The sequence below is a fragment of the Pan troglodytes genome, chromosome 13 (assembly GCF_028858775.2).
Source record: "Pan troglodytes isolate AG18354 chromosome 13, NHGRI_mPanTro3-v2.0_pri, whole genome shotgun sequence".
NCBI lineage: Eukaryota > Metazoa > Chordata > Mammalia > Primates > Hominidae > Pan > Pan troglodytes.
Genome location: NC_072411.2, coordinates 76,405,356 through 76,427,633, shown reverse-complemented (window position 1 = coordinate 76,427,633; position 22,278 = coordinate 76,405,356). Strand labels below are relative to the sequence as shown.

Here is a 22,278-nt window from a genome sequence, read left to right as displayed (position 1 = left end):
GCATGGCAATAAGTGGTATTATAGGGACCTATAAAAGTGTGTGAAGTGTAGTTTCTCTCTATCCTTAAGAAACCCTAGTAAGAGATACAAATACATATAGTTGAAGGCCAAATATAATAACTGATATATTAAAAACATACACTGCTTTTAAAAATACAGCATGTTAGTATAGGAAATAATAGTTCCATTTAGGATAACGGAAGGCTTTATGGAAGAGGTGACATTTAAGCTGAACTCTGAAGAATGATAAGGATTTAGATAGGTGGTTCTCAACTGAGCACCGTTTTTTGCACCCTCCCCGCCACCCTGCCCAGGGAACGTGGCAATGTTTGGAGACATTGTTTTGACAGTGTTTTGATTGTCACAACTGCGGACTGGGGTGCTATCAACATCTAGTGGGTGGAGACTATGGATGCCGCAAAACAGCCTACAATGCACAGGACAGCTCCACACAACAAAGAACTATCTAGTTCAAAATGTCAATAGCATCACTGTTTAAAAACCCTAATTTGGTCGGGCGCGGTGGCTCATGCCTGTAATCCCAGCACTTTGGGAGGCCAAGGCAGGCAGATCACCTGAAGTCGGGAGTTCGAGACCAGCCTGACCAACATGGAGAAACCTCGTTTCTACTAAGAAATACAAAGTTAACCAAACCTGGTAGTGCATGCCTGTAATCCCAGCTACTCAGGAGGCTGAGGCAGGAGAGTTGCTTGCACCTGGGAGGCAGAAGTTGCGGTAAGCCAAGATCACGCCACTAAACTCCAGCCTGGGCAGCAAGAGCGAAACTCCGTCTCAAATAAACAACAACAACAAAAAACCTTATTTTTAGATTATTAATAGTAAAAACATATTGGAAAATGGAGAGGGTATTCAGGAAACAGTTGTTGAGTTAGAGGGATAAAAACAGAGTGGAGGTGAAAAACTAGGTTTGAAACAGATCACAGTGTTCATGTTTATTCTTTATCTTGAAAAAAAGTTACTATTTTCCCTTTTAATTAATATTTGAAGCCCTGCAAATACCCTGTTTCTCCTTGGACTTTTGCCTAATTTTGGTATTCATCAGTAGATGTTGCCTGCATCAATTATTTATTTCTGTGATGTTCTAATGGTTATTTTCTATTTCTATCATTCCCTCTACATTTATTAATTTGAATTCCTCTGTAAGGAAGAATTTCCCTTATCTAGTTACTATTAATTTTCTATCAATATGGACTCATGGCTGTTTATTTAATTCTTTGGATTATAGTATAATACTATTGTTACTTATTTTCTTGCTCCAGTTGTTTCAGTTTGGGCCATTGAGAGCTCTGTTAGATTGGCTCGTATATCCATTTAACATGCACCAACCCTGTTTTGTTTTGTTTTTTTAATGCTGCTTCTGGTCCCACGAGATGGTCAGACTCGTCTTTTATTTTCCCTGCTGCAACACTGGAATCAACCAGTTTTCCAAGGCACCCAGATTCCTTTCATTGGTGAATGATATTTAGAAACCACGATCTGAGCACTAAGTGTGTTCATTGCTACTAAGATATTATTACTTCTAGGTTTGGTCATTTGAATGCAAATTTATGAGTAATTGGTCATTTGCCAAGTGTTTATTTCTTCCTCATTCAGAAGTACTGTTTTTGATAGCCAATTTCATTCTTCAGTAATCTATTGTTTCTCTTTTGTTTTTACTGTCCTAGAGATTTCTTAATGTTTATTATATCAATCACCTTAGTCACTTTATACTTTTTTCCTAAGATGAAAAAAAAATTTTGTTTTTTTTTTTTTTTTTTTGAGAGGAAGGTCTCACTCTGTTGCCCAGGCTGGAGTGCAGTGGTATGATTATGTCTCACTGCAGCCTCAAACTTCTGGGTTCAAGCAATCCTCCTGCTTCGGCCTCCTGAATAGCTGGAACTACAGGCACACACCACCACACCCGGCTAATTTTTTCTTTTTTGTAGAGACAGGGTCTCTCACTCACTGTGTTGATCAGTCTGATCTTGAACTCCTGGACTCAAGCAATCCTCCCGCCTTGGCCTCCCAAAGTGCTGGGATTACAGGCGTGAGCCACCATGCCCAGCTGAAAATCACATTTATTATTCTGTCTAGATACATACAAAGATTTTATGGGATGTCAAAAAAATCTATGTAAATTTTTAGTTGAGGTTGAAACAAAAATACCAATATTATACCTTTACCTTTTATTTTATATATGTCTTGAATTTTGCATAAAGTGGGAAACAATCTTCAGTTTGGGTTTTATTATTATTTTTGTTTCAATATAAATGAATTGGGCTGGGCACAATGGCTTATGCCTGTAATCCCAACACTTTGTGGCAGGAGGATTGCTTGAGTCCAGGAGTTTGAGACCAGCATGGGCAACATAGTGAGACTTTGTCTCTAAAAAAAACAAACAAAAAAGAGAAATAAATAAAAAATACACATATAAATGAAATGGTTTGTCTGTGGGTTTTTTTGTAAAATATATATTGCATAAAATTTACCATTTTAAGTGTGCAATTCAGTGTACCCTTAAATTCAGTGTGGTGAACCATCATCATTTCCAAAACTTTTTCGTTATCTCAAACAGAAACTTTGTAACCATTAAACCATTAAAGAATAATTCCCTATTCCCCTTGGCCCACAGCCCCTAGCAACCACCATTCTACTTTCTGTGTCTATGAATTTGCCTATTCTAAATGCCTCATATAAATTGAATCATATATTTGTTCCTTTGTGTCTGGCTTGTTTCACTTAGTATAATGTGTCCAAGGTTCATATATGTTGTAATATGTATCAGCACTGTATTCCTTTTTGTGGCTGAATAATTCTCTTTTGTATGTACATACCACATTTTGTTTATCCATCTGTTTGAGTATTGGGTTACTTCCACCTTTTGGCTATTGTGAATAATGCTGCTATAAACGTTGGCATAGAAATACCTGGTCAAGTCCTTGTTTTTAGTTCCTTTGGGTATATACCTAGGAGTGGAATTGCTGGATCACATGGTAGGTTTATATTTAGCGTTTTGAGGAACCATGAAACTGGTTGTCACAGTGACTACACGATTTTACATTTCCTCCTAGTAATGGACTTGGGTTTCAGTTTCTCCATATCCTCTCTAACATTTGTTATTTTCTTTTTTTTTTTTTTGGAAGATAGCCAGCCAGTAGGTGCAAGGTGATATCTCATTGTGATTTTGATTTGCATTTCCCTAATAACTAGTGATACCGAGCTTGGCTTTCAGTGTATTTGATTTTGATTTTTTTTTTTTTTTTTTTTTGAGACGGAGTCTCACTCTATCACCCAGCCTGGAGTGCAGTGGCGCGATCTCGGCTCCCTCCAACCTCTGCCCGCCAGGTTCAAGCGATTTTTGTGCCTCAGCCTCCCAAATAGCTGGGACTACAGGCGCCTGCCACCACGCCCGGCTAATTTTTGTATTTTTAGTAGAGACGGAGTTTCACCATGTTGGCCAAGCTGGTCTCGAACTCCTGACCTGAGGTGATCCACCCGCCTCAGCCTCCCAAAGTGCTGGGATTACAGATGTGAGCCCCCGTGCCCAACTGATTTTGATATTTTTAATGATGTGAATTTAAAATGTAACTTATACACCTGTTTAAAGTGTTTGTTGTTTTTAAGTATATTTAGACTTTTGGAGCCATCACTGTAATCTAATTTCAGAACATTTACATTATCCAAAAAAGAAATCTTCTACCCATTAGCAGTCGCTTCTCATTCCCCTGCTTTTTTCTCCTTCTACCTCTCAGCGCTGAGCAGCCACTAATTTACTTGCTGTCTCTATAGATTTACCTATTCTGGACATGACCTATAAATTAGATCATATGTCATGTGGTCTTTTATGACTGGCTTCTTTCACATAGCATAATGCTTTTGAAGTTGACCCACGGTATTGCATATATCAGTACTTCAGTCCCTTTTATTGCTGAATATCACTCTATTTATATCTACATATATTGGATGTAGATCCCTGTGGCCTTTTGCTTCTTTTTTACAGGTCTTTATAGAATCCAGTGGATATAAGGAGAGGAATTATAATCGTGTCGTATATCCTTTGTGATTGTCTTTTCCAAATATAAGGAGAAATTATATTCACTCTTTAGCCTCCTTCTTTATTATTTTTACTTGGATCTTATGAATTAAAACTTTGACTGAACCAGTCATTCCATTTGTTACAGAGCTTTTTTTTTTCTAAAAAGCCTAGTGTATCTTTTTTTAAACAGAGCTCAAACAGGGAACTTCGAGTGTTAAAACAGAACTATAAAGAATGTGATTTTTGTCATGCAGCAGACACTGAGTCCATCATACTACTTGGCATGTGTAGACTTTTTTGCTATTGTTGTTTGTTTTTGAGACAGAGCCTGGCTCTGTCGCCCAGGCTGGAGTCCAGTGGCACGATCTCGGCTCACTGCAACCTCCGCCTCCCACGTTCAAGTGATTCTCCTGCCTCAGCCTCCCGAGTAGCTGGGATTACAGGCACGCACCACTACGCCTGGCTAATTTTTCTATTTTTGGTAGAGACGGGGTTTCTCCATGTTGACCAGGCTGGTCTCAAACTCCTGACCTCAGGTGATCCACTTGCTTTGGCCTCCCAACGTGCTGGGATTACAGGTGTGAGCCACTGTGCCCAGCTGCAGACTTTCTTTATTCTTTTTTCACTGGCCTCACGAAAGAATTTTATTTTCTCATTTACTGTGACTCTTACAAGCCCTGATTGGATTTGACTTCCTAAAGAAATCCCTGAGAGACTTATTTTTTCCAAAACTGATTCCTTTGCCTTTTCTTTTTTTGGTGGGAAAAAACAAAACCGTTTGATCCCTCACAATCAAGAAAAAGTGTTGGCACTATTTAACTTAATTGTAAATTTGTGATGGCATATGGGATTTCAAAGTTGTCGTAATTTCCACAGCATTTCAGGGTTTAAGAAAATCCTGTAAGAAAAATGACCATGTTATTTTTCCCCTTTTTTGTTAGGATGGGTAGGATCTCTCAGGTAGTAAGAAAGTCTCAGAGCTTATAACCAGTTACTAAAGAGACAGCACTGTTTAATTTCCATTCAGATGTAATCTAGTTAGTGGAGTAAAGTTTTAGAACTCTGTTTCTAACAAAAATATTTTATCTTAATTCCCTTAGGCTTTTTGGTGGGGAGTGGATTATTCTATAATTTTTTTTTTTGTCCTACATAAAATCATTAACTTTGTCTTGTTTCACTTAGATTGCTTATGGGAGATGAACGTGTAAAGAATGGCCTTAATTTCATGTATGAAGCCCCACCAGGAGCTAAAAAAGGTACTTCTTCCGTTTCTTTTTTTCTTTTTCTTTTTTTTTTTTTTTGAGGCACAGTCTTGCCCTGTTGTCCAGGCTGGAGTGCAGTGGCGCCATCTCAGCACACTACAACCTCCATCCACCTCCTGAGTTCAAGCAATTCTCCTGCCTCAGCCTCCCGAGTAGCTGGGATTACAGGAGCATGCCACCACGCCTGGCTAATTTTTGTATCTTTAATAGAGACAGAGTTTCACCATGTTGGCCAGGCTGGTCTTGAACTCCTGACCTCGTGATCCACCTACCTCGGCCTCCCAAAGTGCTGGGATTACAAGCGTGAGCCACCGCACCTGGCCTCCTTCCTTTTCTTTTAAGTCTTTGATGTGTTTGCAGCTAAAGATGGAAAAGTACTATGACAGATATTTTTTTAAAGTTGCTCTCCATCTTTTAAAATTGCTGTTATCCTGTGAAGATAATAAAAACTATAATCATACAACAGAATAAATACTAAAAAATATCTTTCTAATCTGATAATATTTCATAATGTGCCCTTTGAGAAGGAAGAAACTTTCATGTCCAAAGTACACTTATTCTTTAATAATTTGCATATGTATCTTTAGTCCTTCTTACTAAATATTTAATGCATTTGTAAATAAAAAACATAATATTCACTGTCAATGAACAGTGAAAAGTTTAAAAACTGTGAATTAACATACTTATTAATTTTAATTTTGTATTTTATCCTGCAATGGTCTGAATTTTTATCATGTGAAAGAAGAAAAAAAGTCAAACCAATGAATTCTTATAAGTGACAATTAAATAACATGATATCATAGTGTATACAGTAGATTTTTATATTGAAGTTTTTAACTTGTCATACCTTTTTTCTTCCATATTTTTGATATGCAATCAAGAAAACAAAGAGGTAAAGTACTATTTTCTATGTCTGAATTTACTTGCAGTTGATTGTATTATATGGAAAAATTAAAAGAATTTTCAATGAATGTTTTTAGAAAGAAGAAACAGAAGGAGAGACCGAATACAAATTTGAATGGCAGAAAGGAGCCCCACGAGAAAAGTAAGGACTGGTTTACTTTTAAGACAAGATATGTATCATTAAGTTTACATTTACTGATATCCCATCTTATGTTGCTTTTTCAATCATTAGAGGAGGCAACTGATGTGAAAAGTTATTTTTAATGATTTTAATTAGCTGTCTTATTCAACTAATCTGCTTGCTCATAGTCTTTTGTTTTATATACTTTTTCATTTTTTTAATATCACAAATTATCAGACTAGATACATAATAACTAAATGGTGTTTGGAAATACTAGATAGATTTTATAGTTCTGTATTCTTACTGAAGTAATATATTTCATAATGTTCTTAGAACTATAAAACTATTTTTCTGATTAACTGCTGTTTAATTTTTTAAATTATTCTTAATATTGTGTTTGTACATTTCCTCTATTTAATAGATATGCCAAAGATGACATGAACATCAGAGATCAGCCCTTTGGTATTCAGGCAAGTGACACATATTTTACTCTGTAAGAATAATTTTTATTTAATAAATGTATCTTTATATTGTTGTCTAAAAGGTGTTTAAGCTGAAAAGGGGCACTATGGTTTTTATTTGTATCAGATAATATAAGGAATAGAGGAGAAAACATAAAATGTAGTAGGCTGATAAAAGACAGGAATCAGGCTGGGTGTGGTGGCTCATGCCTGTAATTTCAGCGCTTTGGGAGGCCGAGGTGGGCGGATCACAAGGTCAGGAGTTCGAGACCAGCCAGGCCGACATGGTGAAACCCTGTCTCTACTAAAAATGCAAAAAATTAGCTAGCCATGGTGGCAGGCGCCTGTAATCCCAGCTACTCAGGAGGCTGAGGCAGGAGAATCGCTGGAACCCAGGAGGTGGAGGTTGCAGTGAGCCGAGACTGCACCATTGCACTCCAGCCTGGGCAATAGAGTGAGACTCCATCTCAAAAAAAAAAAAAAAAAAAAAAAAAAAGACAGGAATCAAACTTTTATAGTGAGAGCTATAATGATATTGGTCTCTGCAGTTTTCAAAAAATTTGGAGAATCAGCTCAAGGTCAAGAAAAGATTTAAATCTATTATTGGTTTAGAATCAGGACAGACTATCATCAGAGGGCAAATCCTTGTAAAGAAAGTTTTATTGGAACACCGCTTTGCCTATTCATTTACTTATTGGCTGTGGCTGCTTTCCCACTGCAGCAGCAGAGTTGAGTCGTTAGAATAGACAACATCTGTCCCAAAAAGCCTAAAATATTTACTATATTTGGACCTTTACAGAAAATGTTTACCAGCTCCAGGTTTTGAAATTTGAAACTTGTAAGGTTTACTTTTTAAAATGAGAGAATTTAAGCTTAAATTCTTCACATAACGCCATAATTCTTTTTGGTATTTTACCATTTCTTTTTGGATGACATTATATTGCCACCAAGTGAGAGGCAAAAAGAAATGGGATTCAGCTTAGTTTCTAGGCAAAATTTATAGTGAAAGATTTAGTCTTTGTATTAAATTACCAAACATAGTTTGGAGTCTTTTTCCCTGGAGATCTTTTAAAAATGTAATTTAGCTTAAATTCTATCAAGGAATAGGAATTTGAACATTGGTTAGATTCTTTCTTTTTTAGTAACCAAAATCACATTCATTATTTCTCAGGTTCGAAATGTGAGGTGCATTAAATGTCACAAATGGGGTCATGTCAACACAGATCGAGAATGTCCTTTGTTTGGTCTTTCTGGAATCAATGCAAGTTCGGTTCCCACTGATGGCTCAGGTAGGCACTAGACATGATTTTTTTCGGGAGAGGACAAACAAGGAAAGATAAAACAACATTTTTCTTTACTCTTTCTGGGTATTGTTTTATTTGGGTTTGTGTGTGTGGCTTGTTTGTTTGTTTTTGACTAAGACCATTCCCAAAATATGATTAATGGGAAAGTCTGATCATATATGTTGAATTAAAATGCTGTGTAACAGGATTAAGTTTAATTTTTCCAGCCAAAGGCCCTATGAACTAAGTTTTAAAGTAAAATACATTAAACATAGTTTATCAGGCTAGTAGCCTAAAAATGGAAGGAAAAAATGCTTATTTCTCATATTCATATCCTGAATTATAAAAATAGACTGTACTGAAAGCCTCAGCAGCCATCTCTTTTTAGTACAGAGGTAAAAACAAAGCTGAGTATGTTAAAATTGTTTTTTACTTAAAGTTACTTACTGTCCTACATATTACGGTCTACTTCAGAAAAATTGATCTAATTTGGTTTAGATTATTTTGGTTCTTTTTCTAAAGAGATATTAAACTGAGAAGTTTTAACTTAAATTTATTAGTGCTTTGTTAGTATATTATTGAAACAGGCACAATAATCCAACCCTAACTTGTAATAGATCATAATAGAAATAATCTGTTTAATCCTGTAACCTTAAGCAAGTCCTTTCACTTTTATGAACTTCAGCTCCTTATTTTAAAATAAGGGTGATAGTATAACTCAGAGATTTTCTGCATTTTTAAAGCAGCTAGAGAACCTTCTTTTTTTTTCTTTTAAGAAATCTTACATGAAACCTCAGTATACAGAACATATAAAAGCAGGGCTGCTCTATTGAAGCAGATGCTCTGGGCATGAAGCCCTGTCCTCTCAGGCCACCAAGGCCTGTGATGCACCTCCTTAGACTTCCTTTGGCTTTCACTGCTGCCTCATTCTGAGCCCAGGGTTTACCCTCAATCAACATACGTTCTTCAGCCACTAATCACTAGCTAGAGATCCTGCTTCTTTCCAGCAAGCTGATTCAGGCTATAGGATTCAAAGTGCCAGTTCTCCTATTAGGAGTTTAGGAATTTGATGAATAAGTTTGGGTTTGTTTTTTTTTTTTTTTTTGAGATGGCGTCTGGCTCTGTTGCCCAGGCTGGAGTGCAGTGGCGCAATCTCGGCTCACTGCAACCTCCAATTTCCGGGCTCAAGCTCTCTTCCCATCTCAGCCCCCCGAGTAGCTAGCTGAGTCTACCGACACACACACCACCATGCCTGGCTAGTTTTTGTATTTTTTAATAGAGATAGGGTTTTGCCATGTTGCCTAGGCTGGTCTTGAACTCCTGGGCTCAAATTGATCCACCTGCCTCGGCCTCCCAAAGTGCTGGGATTACAGACATGAGCCACCATGCCTGGCCAGTAACCACCTTTTAAGTAGAAGGAAACTATTTGTGCAGTTTAAGTAGAAGGAAATTATTCGCTCAGTATTGTCAGGTGACACAATAGGTCTGGCAATCTCTGACAAAAGAACATCCCACTGATACCACAGTACAGGTACCCTTAAAAGCTTACATACCTAATGCCTCCTCCTCCCTTGCCCCCAGCTAACTAGTAGAAGAAGGGAGAAAGGCCTCAAAGGAAATAAAGCCCCAAAGAAAATGGAGTGGTGTATGTTATATACCCGTTGGCTCAAATATTTCTGACCACTTCTTTTTTAGTCACAGGGATTTGTTGTTATATCTGGAAGTATAACCTGTTTTCTGGAAGGGGTTGCATCTTATCTTTTCTTTCACTCGAACCTTATAGTGCCCCTACAACTGCATGACTCATGGGTTGACTTGGGACAGGCAGAAGTAGTGGTTGTCTTTATGCCTCAGCCTTGTGTAACTCTGATACTGAGTAGTATAGACTCCAGACTCAGTGCTTTCTTTTAATAATCAGTAGACTTGATTTTCTTTGAGTCTGTATTAGAAAGTCTGCTAACATTCAAAAGAACTTGTGCTAACTGAATAGTTAACCTGTTTTTAAGAGTATTGAAAACACTAAAACCTCAAAAAAACATGCCCATAATTATGTGAATTCAGATATAATAAAGCTGGTTATTGGCTCTTCTCCAGCCCTCCATTTCTTTCTTTTTTTTTTTTTTTTTTTTTTTTTTTCCTGAGACAGAGTCTCGCTTTGCCACCCAGGCTGGAGTGTGGTGGCGCGGTCTCGGCTCACTGCAAGCTCCGCCTCCCAGGTTCATGCCGTTCTCCTGCCTCAGCCTCTCGAGTAGCTGGGACTACAGGTGCCTGCCACCACACCTGGCTAATTTTTTGTATTTTTAGTAGAGACAGGGTTTCACCATGTTAGCCAGGATGGTCTTGATCTCCTGACCTCGTGATCCACTCGCCTCGGCCTCCCAAAGTCCTGGGATTACAGATGTGAGCCACCGTGCCCGGCCCTCCAGCCCTCCATTTCTATTCATTAACCTTATAATAACTCAGTCACTCAATTTATACAATTGACATTTTTGGAACCCTCTTATGGTGGGGTTTTACTGTGGTACTATTCCTTAGTGAAATGAACTTTTTCAGGATCAAGTGAATGAAGCAGAAAAAATGCTCAAGTATTTGGTTCCTATCAAGTTTTAACATTTATGTAACCAGGCTTAAGAAGTCTACATATTAGTGATTCTTTTTCTCTATCTAAATGAATTGAGCACCTGGGTGGGAGAAGATGAGAACATTACCTTTGTGGAAATAGTATGGTTTCTCTGCGTGAGGCTGATACCCCTAACATATAAAATGTTCTTTCAGGGCTGGGCATGGTGGCTCTTGCCTGTAATCCCAGCACATTGAAAGCCCAAGGCAGGAGGATTGCTTGAGCTCAGGAGTTTGAGACCAGCCTGGGCAACGTGATGAAACCCCATCTCTACAAAAAATACAAAAAAATCTAGCTGGGCTTGGTGGTCTGCACCTGTAGTCACAGCTACTTGAGAGGCTGAGGCAGGAGGATTGTTTGAGCCAGAAGGTTGAGGCTGCAGTGAGCCAGGTTTGCACCACTGTGCTCCAGCCCAGGTGACAAAGCGAGACTGTCTCAAAAACAAAAATGTTCTTTCAAGTCAATAAGAAAAAGATGAACACGCAAACATAAAGGAGCAAAGGACATAAAGATAGTTTACAAAAGGAGGAATTCAGATGACCATTAAACATATGAAAATATTTTCAACATTAATAACCAAAGGAATGAAAACTAAAATAATATGTTACCTTTTTGCCCATCGAACCTTGGTAAAGATTTTTAAAAGGTATGCATCCAATATTGGCACAAGTGTGGTAAAATGAACATTTTATTTTGTTTTTTGGTTTTTTTTGAGACAGGGTGTCATCCTGTTGCCCAGACTGGAGGGCAGTGACACGGGTCTCAACTCACTGCAACCTCTGCTTCCCAGGCTCAAGCAATCCCCTCATCTCAGCCTCCTGAGTAGCTGGGACTCACAGGCATAAGCCACCATGCCCAGCTAATTTTTGTACTTCTTGTAGAGATGGGGTTTCACCATGTTGCCCAGGCTGGTCTCAAACTCCTGAGCTCAAATGATCATCCCACCTCAGCCTCCCAAAGTGCTGGGATTACAGGTGTGATATACCGTGCCCAGCCAAAATGAACATTTTAATCCTCTCTTGGTAAATTAGAGCAACCTTTCTGGAGAGGTTATATATTTGCTGATATATATATCAAAAGCCTGAAAAACATGCATACCTTTTTACCTAGAAATTTGCCCTCCAGTAATTTATAAAAAAAAGTGATAAGGCAGATTTTCAAAGATTTATAGTAGTGAAAGATTGGCAACAACCCTAAATGTTCATCAGTGGTTTGTAAGATAAACATATTTATTCAATCATCATTTATGGAGCACTTTTTCTGTGCCAGGCCTTGTTCTAGGCTCTAGGAACACAATACCAAAACCTTTCATTATATTGGGAATGACACACAGTCAACTAATAAATAAGAAAATCTCAGGTATTTATAAGTGCTGTGATGAATGTTTAATTGGTTACTGTGATAAGAACTAAATGGGGAATTACTTTAGATTAAGTGATCAGGAAGGGCTCCTCTAAGGAAGCAATGTTAAGCTGAGACCTAAATGACAGGAAGGATGCTGGCATGCAAGACATGGGAAAAGAGTATTGAGCATCTTAGGCAAAAGGAATAACCTTTCGTATAGAGGAAACCATCAGTTCTGAGAAGCCATGTACTTAGCGGTTAAGCACACAGACTGAGGAGCTGTGGAGCTACACAGCTGCCAGGTTTACAGCCAGGCATCTATGTAGCTCCATACGTAGCTAACTGCTTTGCTACTTAGTGTCTGTGTAACTTTAGGCAAGCTGCTTAACATCTCTCTGCCTGCATTTGCTTAATTCTTAGAACTGAAGTTTTTTGCTTACTTTTTGAAATAATTGTATTTGCCAATTCTGTATTTGACATCTTGCACATCAGCCAGTAAGTTTTATTTTTTTGAACCCAAGCTCATAGAAGATACAGGCACAACCCCTGATTTACAATCTAATCAGACACGTCAAAATAACATAGAGTAATCCCAGTTTACAACCTAGTCAGGAAAACAAAGTATGGTATTATGTAAGGCTCTATTTAATAGAGAGTAACTGAGTGTTAAATTATGTAGCTAATAGAGGAGGTGGGACTAAAATGAGCTTTGAAGAATTAAAACTTAGGTAGAAAGAAAGGTTGACCAAAAAAGAAAGATTCAAAGAAAAACATAAGCACAGAAGATTTAACTTGGATGACTTTAAATGATAGCAACAGATTTAAATGGCTCTCAAAAAGCTGGCCGAAAGGGCTTGGCCACTGATGCTGTAGCCAGTGTTTACTCAAACTTACCTAATGTAAAGGTTCACTTAAGTATTTTGTGTAAATGTTGGTTCCCAAGCCCCTGTTGCAGAGGGGCTGTTGTAGAAGAGTCCTGAGAGGAGGGAGAAGTCTGAGCATCTTACTCTCCAAGATGACGTTCACGATCCGAAAGTTTGGTGAAACCATTGTAAGCAAAATTAATGCCATGGAAGAGTGTGTGTGTGTGTGTGTGTGTATGTGTGTGTTTTGCTTGTGAGAAGAAACAGGCAAAACATACACACACACACAGGATAGTATTGAGGAAAAGGAAAGATGGTAATGTGTTGAAAGAGCTTTTTTTTTTTAAGGTGAGGGAAGACATTTTCAACATTTCTAATTTTTCACCATTGTAAACAGTCTAAATATCCAGCCCTAGGGGAATGGCAAAGTCAACTGTTGATATCTTGAGTAAACTAAGGAATACAATTGAATCTATGCTATGATTCTAATATAAATCTATGGGCATGTAAATTAGGACTGGAAAGAAACAGAAAAATTAAAATAGTATGTTAATTAGATGAAATTACAGGTAATTTTATTTTTATATTAAAATGTGTGATTAAAAAGAAACTTAAAATTTAGGCTTTTCAAACATTGACTGTCACATGATATTCTTCAGAAGGCTAATGTTTTCCTTTGTACTCCCGTATTAAACTTATTTTCAGAATAATTGGAACAGCTAAAAAAAGCAGAGTTACTGGTGTGTTGTAAAGGCTATGTTCATGATGAGAAATAACTAGCCGACTGAATTAATTCTTTGTCTCAGTCTTTATAGAATAAGATGCTAGGGAAATTTCCATTTCCAGTTTTTCCATTCAAACTGACATGGTTTAAGAACAAATACTTGTAAATACATTGGATATTTTAATTTCTTAAATCTTGTGTCTTAGAATGTCTGAACTCTATGATAAAATTATGATTTAAAAAATCAGTAACTTTCACCATCTGTGATGCCACATAAAATGATGAAAGTTACTGATCTATTTCTTAGGCATCATCAAGGTTGAGAACCATCAGCTTAAACTATATGTAAGAACAATTGATGATTTGGGAGAAAAGTACGTTTTTCTGTTTCTTTAAATTATGTTTTACTTATTACAAAGTCATGAATCTACCCTAAGGAAATAATCATGGATATGTTCAAACATTCAGTCACAAAGGATTGTATATAATATTACAGTAAAAGAGAGGCCAGGCTCGGTGGCTCACACCTGTAACCCAACTCTTCGGGAGGCCAACGCAGCCAAATCATCTGAGGTCAGGAGTTTGAGACCAGCCTGGACAACATTGAGAAACCCTGTCTCTACTAAAAATATAAAAATTAGCTGGGCGTGATGGTGGCGCCTGTAATCCCAGCCGCTCAGGAGGCTGAGGCACGAGAATCGCTCAAACCTGGGAGGCAGAGGTTGCGGTGAGCTGAAATTGTGCCACTGCACTCCAGCCTGGGCTACAGAGAAAAAAAAATAGAGAAAGAACACCTAGATATCTAATAAAATGATATTAAGTGAGTAATTATAGAATATTGTTACAGTGGAATATTATCCCATTAAATGATATGAAGATTTCTTAATGATATGGACATTGTTTACAACCTTTGGTCAAATAAGAAAAGCAGGTTATGAAACAGTAGTTACATTTGTGTTTCTCTTTGTATCTTTAGGTAGACATGTAGACAGAGAGACAGATACTTTTAGAAAAAGGATTGGAAGGAGATAGACAAATATTAACAGTGGTTGTGTCTGGGTGGTAGGATTACTTGCGACTTTTAATTTCATCTTTTTGGCTTACCTGTAATTCCATTAGTGAAGGTACATTACATTTATAAGTTTTTTAAATGAACAGTGTTTTAGAAGAATTAAAAACTGTACATAGAAGTAAATTATTTAAAATTGAATTGCTCAATTAATGCCTTTAAAGTTTGACTTAAATTTAGCAGTAGTACTTAACTAAAGCTAATAGAAACTCTCAAAGATTTCTCAAAATCAAAATCAAAATTCTGTATGAAATAGGAAAGCAAATAATGATGTTGTGTTCTGAATTTGAATGCAATGAAAAATAAACTGACCAATTTTCTAATCCACTTGCTGATTCAAGCTACAAAAAAAGTCTTTTCATTTAAAAAAAAATCACCTATTGAATAATGTCTCACCAGTGAATAGAGATTATTTTTGCAATAAGGCAATTTCAGTGGATGTGGTTATCATGGGATAATCACACTCCTGGGGTACAGCCTTGTACCTGTAATCTCTCAGGAGTGTAATTATTTCATGATAACCGCACCCCCTGGTGTTGCATTATTTCTATTATGAAATTCTTAGTTTAGTATATAAAGTAACTTTGATCACTGGAAACTGCAAGGTGCTGTTAGAATGTTCCAGCTGTGAGGTTTACAGAGACCAGCATAAGATTTACTTCTCCTTTGCAAAGTTAAATTAGGCAATCAAAATGCTTCTTTGGGCTAAAATGGTTTAGAATATCTTTTCTACTGATAAGATCATCTTAACTTTATAAGTTTTCATCCACTCCAGATACTCAAAATTATATGTAAAACTTGTAAGCTTCAGTGCTGACTGAATTTTTATAAAATATTTTTATACTACAATACAATTAAATGGCCAGCCCACCTGGCTTTTATCTATATTCTATAGCCCTTATTCTTATCATTGACTCTTAACATCTGTCAGCTACTTGTGTTTTTAATGTATATTTAAATTAAACATTTTTAAATCCACAGTGGGATATATCAACAGCAAGTTTGTTTTCTTTTAACAACTTTTGTGAACTATAATTTGCATACCATACAATTTACCTATTTGAAGCATACAATTCAGTGGCCTTTAGTATATTCACAGAGTTATACATCCATCACCACAGTCAATTTTAGAATATTTTTGTTACCCAAGAAAGATACCCGTTAGCCCTCACCCTCTAGTCCCCAGCCTCAGGCAACCACCTAATTTTTTCTGTCTCTATAGATTTGCCTACTCTGTACTTTTTATATAAATAGAATCATATAATATGAGGGAAAGAACGTGGTTTTAATACCATTTTCTTTGCCTTTGAATTTCACAGTGTAATACAAGTAAAACCACTGATACCTGCCCCACATTCATCCATGGAGCATTTTTCTTTTCTTTTCTTTTCTTTTTTTTGAGACGGAGTCTCGCTCTGTCACCCAGGCTGGATTGCAGTGGCTCGATCTTGGCTCACTGCAAGCTCCACCTCCTGGGTTCACACCATTCTCTCGCCTCAGCCTCCCAAGTAGCTGGGACTACAGGCGCCTGCCACCACACCTGGCTAATATTTTTTTTTAGTAGAGATGGGGTTTCACCGTGTTAGCCAGGATGGTCTTGATCTCCTGACCTTGTGATCTGCCTGCCTCGGTGTTGCAAAGTGCTGGGATTACAGGCGTGAGCCATGGTGCCCAACCCGTGGAATGTATTTTTCTGTGATGCTTAAACACATACACACAGCAGAGTGCATAGTCTTATAATAATTAAAGTTTCCAACCCACAAGGGGATAAGAATTTGTGTATAGGTACCTATAAAGCAAATTAATGTTAGTAAGATTGTCAAAATAAATATAAAGCAAAATTCTATCTATTAAGTAATTCTTTTCCCCAAGCAAACAAAGATTTTGCACATCTTTCCATGTTTGAATTGCAGATTTATTTCTTCACGAAGCAAACAGGTAACACTAAACCGTCACTCTGGGCCAGGTGTGGTGGCCCACACCCATAATCTCCTCACTTTGTGAGGCTGAGAGGGGAGGATAGTTCAAGACCAGCGTTTGAGACCAACTTTGGCAACACAGCAAGACCCTATTGCTACAGAAACTTTTTGTAAATAAATAAACAGTTACTGTATAGGAAAGCTAGAGCTGGGGTTGCTGGGAGTGCTAGCTCTCCTTCAGCCTGCTTCTCAACCACCCATTATGCCCGCCGTTGAACTCAGCTCTACACCAGCAGTGATAGTGGATGAACCAGCCCTGAAACTCTAATGCAGGCATGCCTTATTTGATCATGCTTCACTTTCTTGCCCTTTGCAGATGCTGTGTTACAAATTGAAGGTTTCTGGTAAGCCTGTGCTGAGCAAATCTATCAGCACCAGTTTTCCAACCGTATGTGCTTACTTTGTCTCTGGGTCACATTTTTGGTAATTATTGCAATAATTCAAACTTGTATTATTATATCATTATGGTGATCTGTGCTCAGTGATCTTTGACATTACTATCGTAATTGTGTTGAGATGCCGCAAACTGCACCTATAGAAGATGGCAAACTTAATGGATAAACGTTTTGTGTATTCTGAATGCTCCACCCACTGCCTCTTCCCTTATCTCTCTCCCTTTCTTCAGGCCTCCCTGTTCTCTGAGACACAATGATATTGAATTTAGGCAATTAATAACCATACAGTGGCCTCTAAGTGTTCAAATGAAAGGAAGAATCACACATCTCTCACTTTAATCAAAAGCTAGAAATGATTAAGCTTTATAAGGAAAGCATGTTGAAAGCTGAGATAGGTAGAAAGGTAGGCCTCCTACACCAATTAGCTAACTTGTGAATGCAAAGGGAAAGTTCTTGAAGGAAATCAAAAGTGCTACTCCAGTGAACACACAAATGAGAAAAAAGTGAAACAGCCTTACTGCTGATATGGAGGAAAATTTAGTAATCTGGATAGAAGTTCAAACCATCCACAACATTCCCTTAAGCCAAAGCAAGGCCCCAGACTCTCTTCAACTCTGTGAAGGGTAATAGAGGTGAGGAAGCTGCAGAAGAAAAGTTGGAAGCTAGCAGAGATTGATTCATAAGGTTTAAGGGAAGAAGCCACAACCCTAACAAAACTGCAAGGTGAAGCAGCAAATGCTGATGTAGAAGCTGCAGCAAGTTCTCCAGAAAATATGGCTAAGATAATTGATGAAGGTAGTTACACTAAACAACAGAGTTTCAATGTAGATGAAACAGCCTTCTATTGGAAAAAGATGCCATCTACGACTTTCATAGCTAGCAAAGACAAGTCAGTACCTGGCTTCAGAGCTTCAAAGGACAAGCTGACTCTCTTGTTAGAGGCTAATGCAGCTGGTAATTTCTGAAGCCAATGTTCATTTATCATTCTGAAAATTCTGGGGCCCTTAAGAATTATGCTAAATCTACTTTGCATGTGCTCTGTAAATGGAAGAACAAAGCCTAGATGACAGCACATCTGTTTACAGCATGATTTACTGAAGATTTTAAGCCCATTGTTGAGAATTGCTGCTCAGGAGAAAAGATGCCTTTTAAAATCTTACTGCTCATTTACAATGCACCTAGTGACCCAAGAGCTCTAGGGACAAAGACCAGCCAAATTCCTTATTACACAGCAGTTGTATTTTCATTTTCTTTTTTAGAGACGGGGTCTCTGTTGCCTGAGCTGAAATGCAATGGCACAGTCATAGCTCACTTCAGCTTCAAACTCTTGGGCTCAAGCAGTCCTCCTGCCTTGGTCTCCCAAAGTGCTGGGATTACTGATGTGAGCCACCACGCCCAGCCATTTTCTTTAGTTCAAAATATATATTTTTTAACTTTCTCTTGAGACTACTTTTTTGACTCCTGTGTTTATTTATAAGTGTGTTTTTAGATCTCTAAGTATTTGGGGATTTTCCAGCTATCTTTCTGTTACTGATTTCTGGTTGAATTCCATTATGATCTGAGGGCATGCTTTGTATGATTTCTATTCTTTTACCTTTGTTAAGGTGTGTCATATGGCCCAGAATGTGGTCTATTTGGTGAATGTTCTATACAAGTGGGAGAAGAATGTATATTCTGCTGTTGTTAGAGGAAGTGTTCTATTAATGTTAGTACATCCAGTTGATGGATGGTACTATTCAGTTGAACCATATCCTCCTGATTTTCTGCTTGCTGGATCTGTCAGTTACTGATAGGGGGGTGTTGACATCTCCAGCTATTATTGTGGATTTGTCTATTTCTAAAAACATTTATATATGTTTTTGCCTCATATATTTTGATGCCCTGTTGTTAGGCACGTACACATGGGATTGTTGTGTCTTCCTGGGTAATTGACCCCTTTATAATTTGTGTGATGTCTCTCTTTATCCTTGATGATTTTCCTTGCTCTGAAATCTACTTGTCTGACATTAATATAGTTACTTCAGCCTTATCAATTAGTGTTAGCATGGTATATCTTTTTCTGTCCTTTTAATTTATCTGTGTCTTTATTTCTAAAGTAGGTTTCTTGTGGACAACAATAACATATAGTTGGGTCTTGTTTTTTTTTTATCTACTCAAATAGTCTTTTTTTTTTTTTTTTTTAAGAGACAGCATCTCTCTCTCTCTTGCCCAGGCTGGAGTGCAGTGGCGAGGTCATAGCTCGCTGTGGTCTCAAACTCCTAGGCTTAAGCTATCTTCCCACCTTAGCCTCCTAAGTAACTAGGATGACAGGCATGCACAATCATGCCCACCAAATTTTTTTTTGGTGGGGAACAGAGTCTCGGTCTGTTGCCCAGCTGGAGTGCAGTGGCATGATCTCGGCTTACTGCAACCTCCGCCTCCAGGGTTCAAACGATTCTCCTGCCTCAGCCTCCCAAGTAGCTGGGACTACAGGTGCCCCCCACCACACCCGGCTAATTTTTTTGTAGTTTTAGTAGAGGCGGGGTTTCACCGTGTTAGCCAGGATGGTCTCGATCTCTTGACCTCGTGATCCGTCTGCCTCAGCCTCCCAAAGTGCTGGGAATACAGGCGTTAGCCACCGCGCCCAATGCCCAGCTAATTTTTTAAAAACTTTTTGGAGAGACAGGCTCTCACTATGTTGCGCAGGCTGGTCTTCAACTCCTGGCCTCCTGTCTTGGCCTCCCAAAACACTGGGATTACAGGTGTGAGCCACCACACCCAGCCTCTGTCTTTTAATTGGTGTGTTAAGACCATTCTTATCAAAAGCAATGATTGAAATAGTTGGATTAATATCTACTATATTTGTAATTGTTTTCTATTCATTACCCTAATTTTTTGTTTCCTTTTTTTGTCTCTTAGTTTCTGTTTTCTCTGGTTTTAATTGAGCATTTGATAGGAATCCATTTTATCTCCTCTTTTAGCATATTAATTATACTCTAAAAATTTTTTTAGCGATTGCCCTAGAACCACTTTTGTATGTATGCCACAGTTGTAAATATGAATTTACAACTAATCTAAGTCCACTTTCGAATACTATACAACTTCATGGTTAGTACAAGTATCTCATAACAGAGTAACCCAATTCCTGTTCTACAACTGAATAGCTCCCTCGCATCCCTTATAACATTGCTGCCATACATTTCATTCATACCTAAGCTGTAATACCCAGTATTTTGCAGTTTTCATTATTTTGAACAAACTTGTCTTTTAGATCAGTTAAGAATATGGAAAATAAAAGATTGTATTTTACAAACTTCATTTCTTTCTCAAACATTCTGCCTTTCTTTATGTAGATCTGAGTTTCTGGCTTATATCATTTTCCTTCTCACTAAGGAACTTCTTTTAATATTTCCTTCAAGACAAGTCTACTGGCAAAAAATTCCTCCATTTTTGTTGTCTGAGAAGGTCTTTATTTCTTCTTCACTTTTGAAGGATACTTGCACTAGATACTAAATTTCTTCATCTTTGATTTTTTCACAGTGTGAATGTGATATGCTTAGGTATAGATTTTTTGGTATTTATCTTGCTTGGTGTTTTCTGGGCTCTGGATATGTGGTTTGCTATATATCGTTAGTTTTGGGAAATCCTCAGCCATTGTTATTTCAAATATTTCTTCTGTTCCTTTCTCTCTATTCTTCTATTATTTCCATTATACACATGTAACACCTTTCATAATTGTCCCACAGTTCTTGAATATTCTTTTTCTTTTCTCTCTTTTCAGTTTGGGAAGTTTCCACTGACATATCTTAAAGCTCACTGGTTCCTTCCTCCTGAGGAGCCCGTCAAAGGCATTGTAAATATGAATTTACAACTAATCTAAGTCTGATAGTGTTTTTGATTTCAGCATTTCCTTTGATTCTAAGAGTTTCCATCTCTTTGCTTACATTATCCATCTGTTCTTGCATGTTGTCCAGTTTTTCCATTAGAGCCCTTAACATATTAATCTTAGTTATTTTAAATTCCCAGTCTGATACTTCCAGAATCTCTGCCCTATCTAAGTCTGGTTCTGATGCTTGCTTTTCTCTTGAGACTGTGGCTTTTGCTTTTTGGCATATGATATGGTTTGGCTGTGTCCCCACCCAGATCTCATCTTAAATCCCCACGTGTTGTGGGAAGGACCCAGTGGGAGGTAAATGAATCATGGGGACAAGTCTTTCCCATGCTGTTCTTGTGACAGTGAATACGTCTCATGAGATCTGATGGTTTTAAAAAGAGGAATTCCCATACACAAACTTTCTCTCTTTGCCTGCTGCCATCCATGAAAGACGTGACTTGCTCCTCCTTGCCTTCCACCATGATTGTGAGGCTTCCCCAGCCACATGGAACTGTAAGTCCAGTTAAACCTCTTTCTTTTGTAAATTGTAAGTTTGGGGTATAGCTTTATCAGCATGTGAAAATGGACTAATATAGTAAATTGGTACCAATAGAGTGAGGTGTTGCTGAAAAGATAACTGAAAATGTGGAAGCAACTTTGGAACTGGGTAACAGCAGAGGTTGGAACAGTTTGGAGGGCTCAGAAGAGGACAGGAAAATGTAGGAAAGTTTGGAACTTCCTAGAGACTTGTTGAATAGCTTTGACAAAAATATTGATAGCAATATGAACAATAAGGTCCAGGCTGAGGTGATCTCAGATGGAGATGAGGAACTTGGGAACTGAGCAAAGGTGACTCTTGTGTTTTAGCAAAGAGACTGGCAGCATTTTGCTCCTGCCCTAGAGATTTGTGGAAGTTTGAACTTGAGAGAGATGATTTAGGATATCTGGCGGAAGAAATTTCTAAGCAGCAAAGCATTCAGGAGTTGACGTGGGTGCTATTAAAAACATTCAGTCTTTTAAGGGAAGCAGGGCATGAAAGTTTGGAAAATTTGCAGCCTGACAATACAATAAAAAAGAAAATCCCATTTTCTGAGGAGAAATTCAAGCCGGCTACAGAAATTTGCATGAGTAACAAGGAACCAAATGTTAATCCCCAAGACAATGGGGAAAATGTCTCCAGAGCATGTCAGAAGTCTTCATGGCAGCCCCTCCCATTACAGGCCCAGAGGCCTAGGAGGAAAAAGTGGTTTTGTGTGCCAGGCCCAGGGTTCTGTGCTGTGTGCAGCCCAGGGACCTGGTGCCCTGTGTCCCAGCCACTCCAGCTGTGGCTGAAAGAGGCCAATGTAGATCTCGGGCCATGGCTTC

At 38.0% G+C, this 22,278-nt stretch overlaps 1 protein-coding gene across 2 annotated transcripts in view; it reads left to right on the top strand.

The window, feature by feature from the left end:
* CIR1 (corepressor interacting with RBPJ, CIR1) overlaps positions 1–22,278 on the top strand; it is a 48,205-nt gene that overhangs the window by 8,806 nt on the left and 17,121 nt on the right. The window contains exons 3-7 of one of the 2 annotated variants that reach the window (XM_001148591.7): positions 5,219–5,292; positions 6,180–6,190; positions 6,279–6,343; positions 6,744–6,792; positions 7,955–8,072. In XM_001148591.7, coding sequence (XP_001148591.3) covers positions 5,219–5,292; positions 6,180–6,190; positions 6,279–6,343; positions 6,744–6,792; positions 7,955–8,072 — 317 coding nt within the window. The remainder of the gene's footprint in view (positions 1–5,218; positions 5,293–6,179; positions 6,191–6,278; positions 6,344–6,743; positions 6,793–7,954; positions 8,073–22,278) is intronic. The other variant, XM_063791309.1, reaches the window with a different exon arrangement.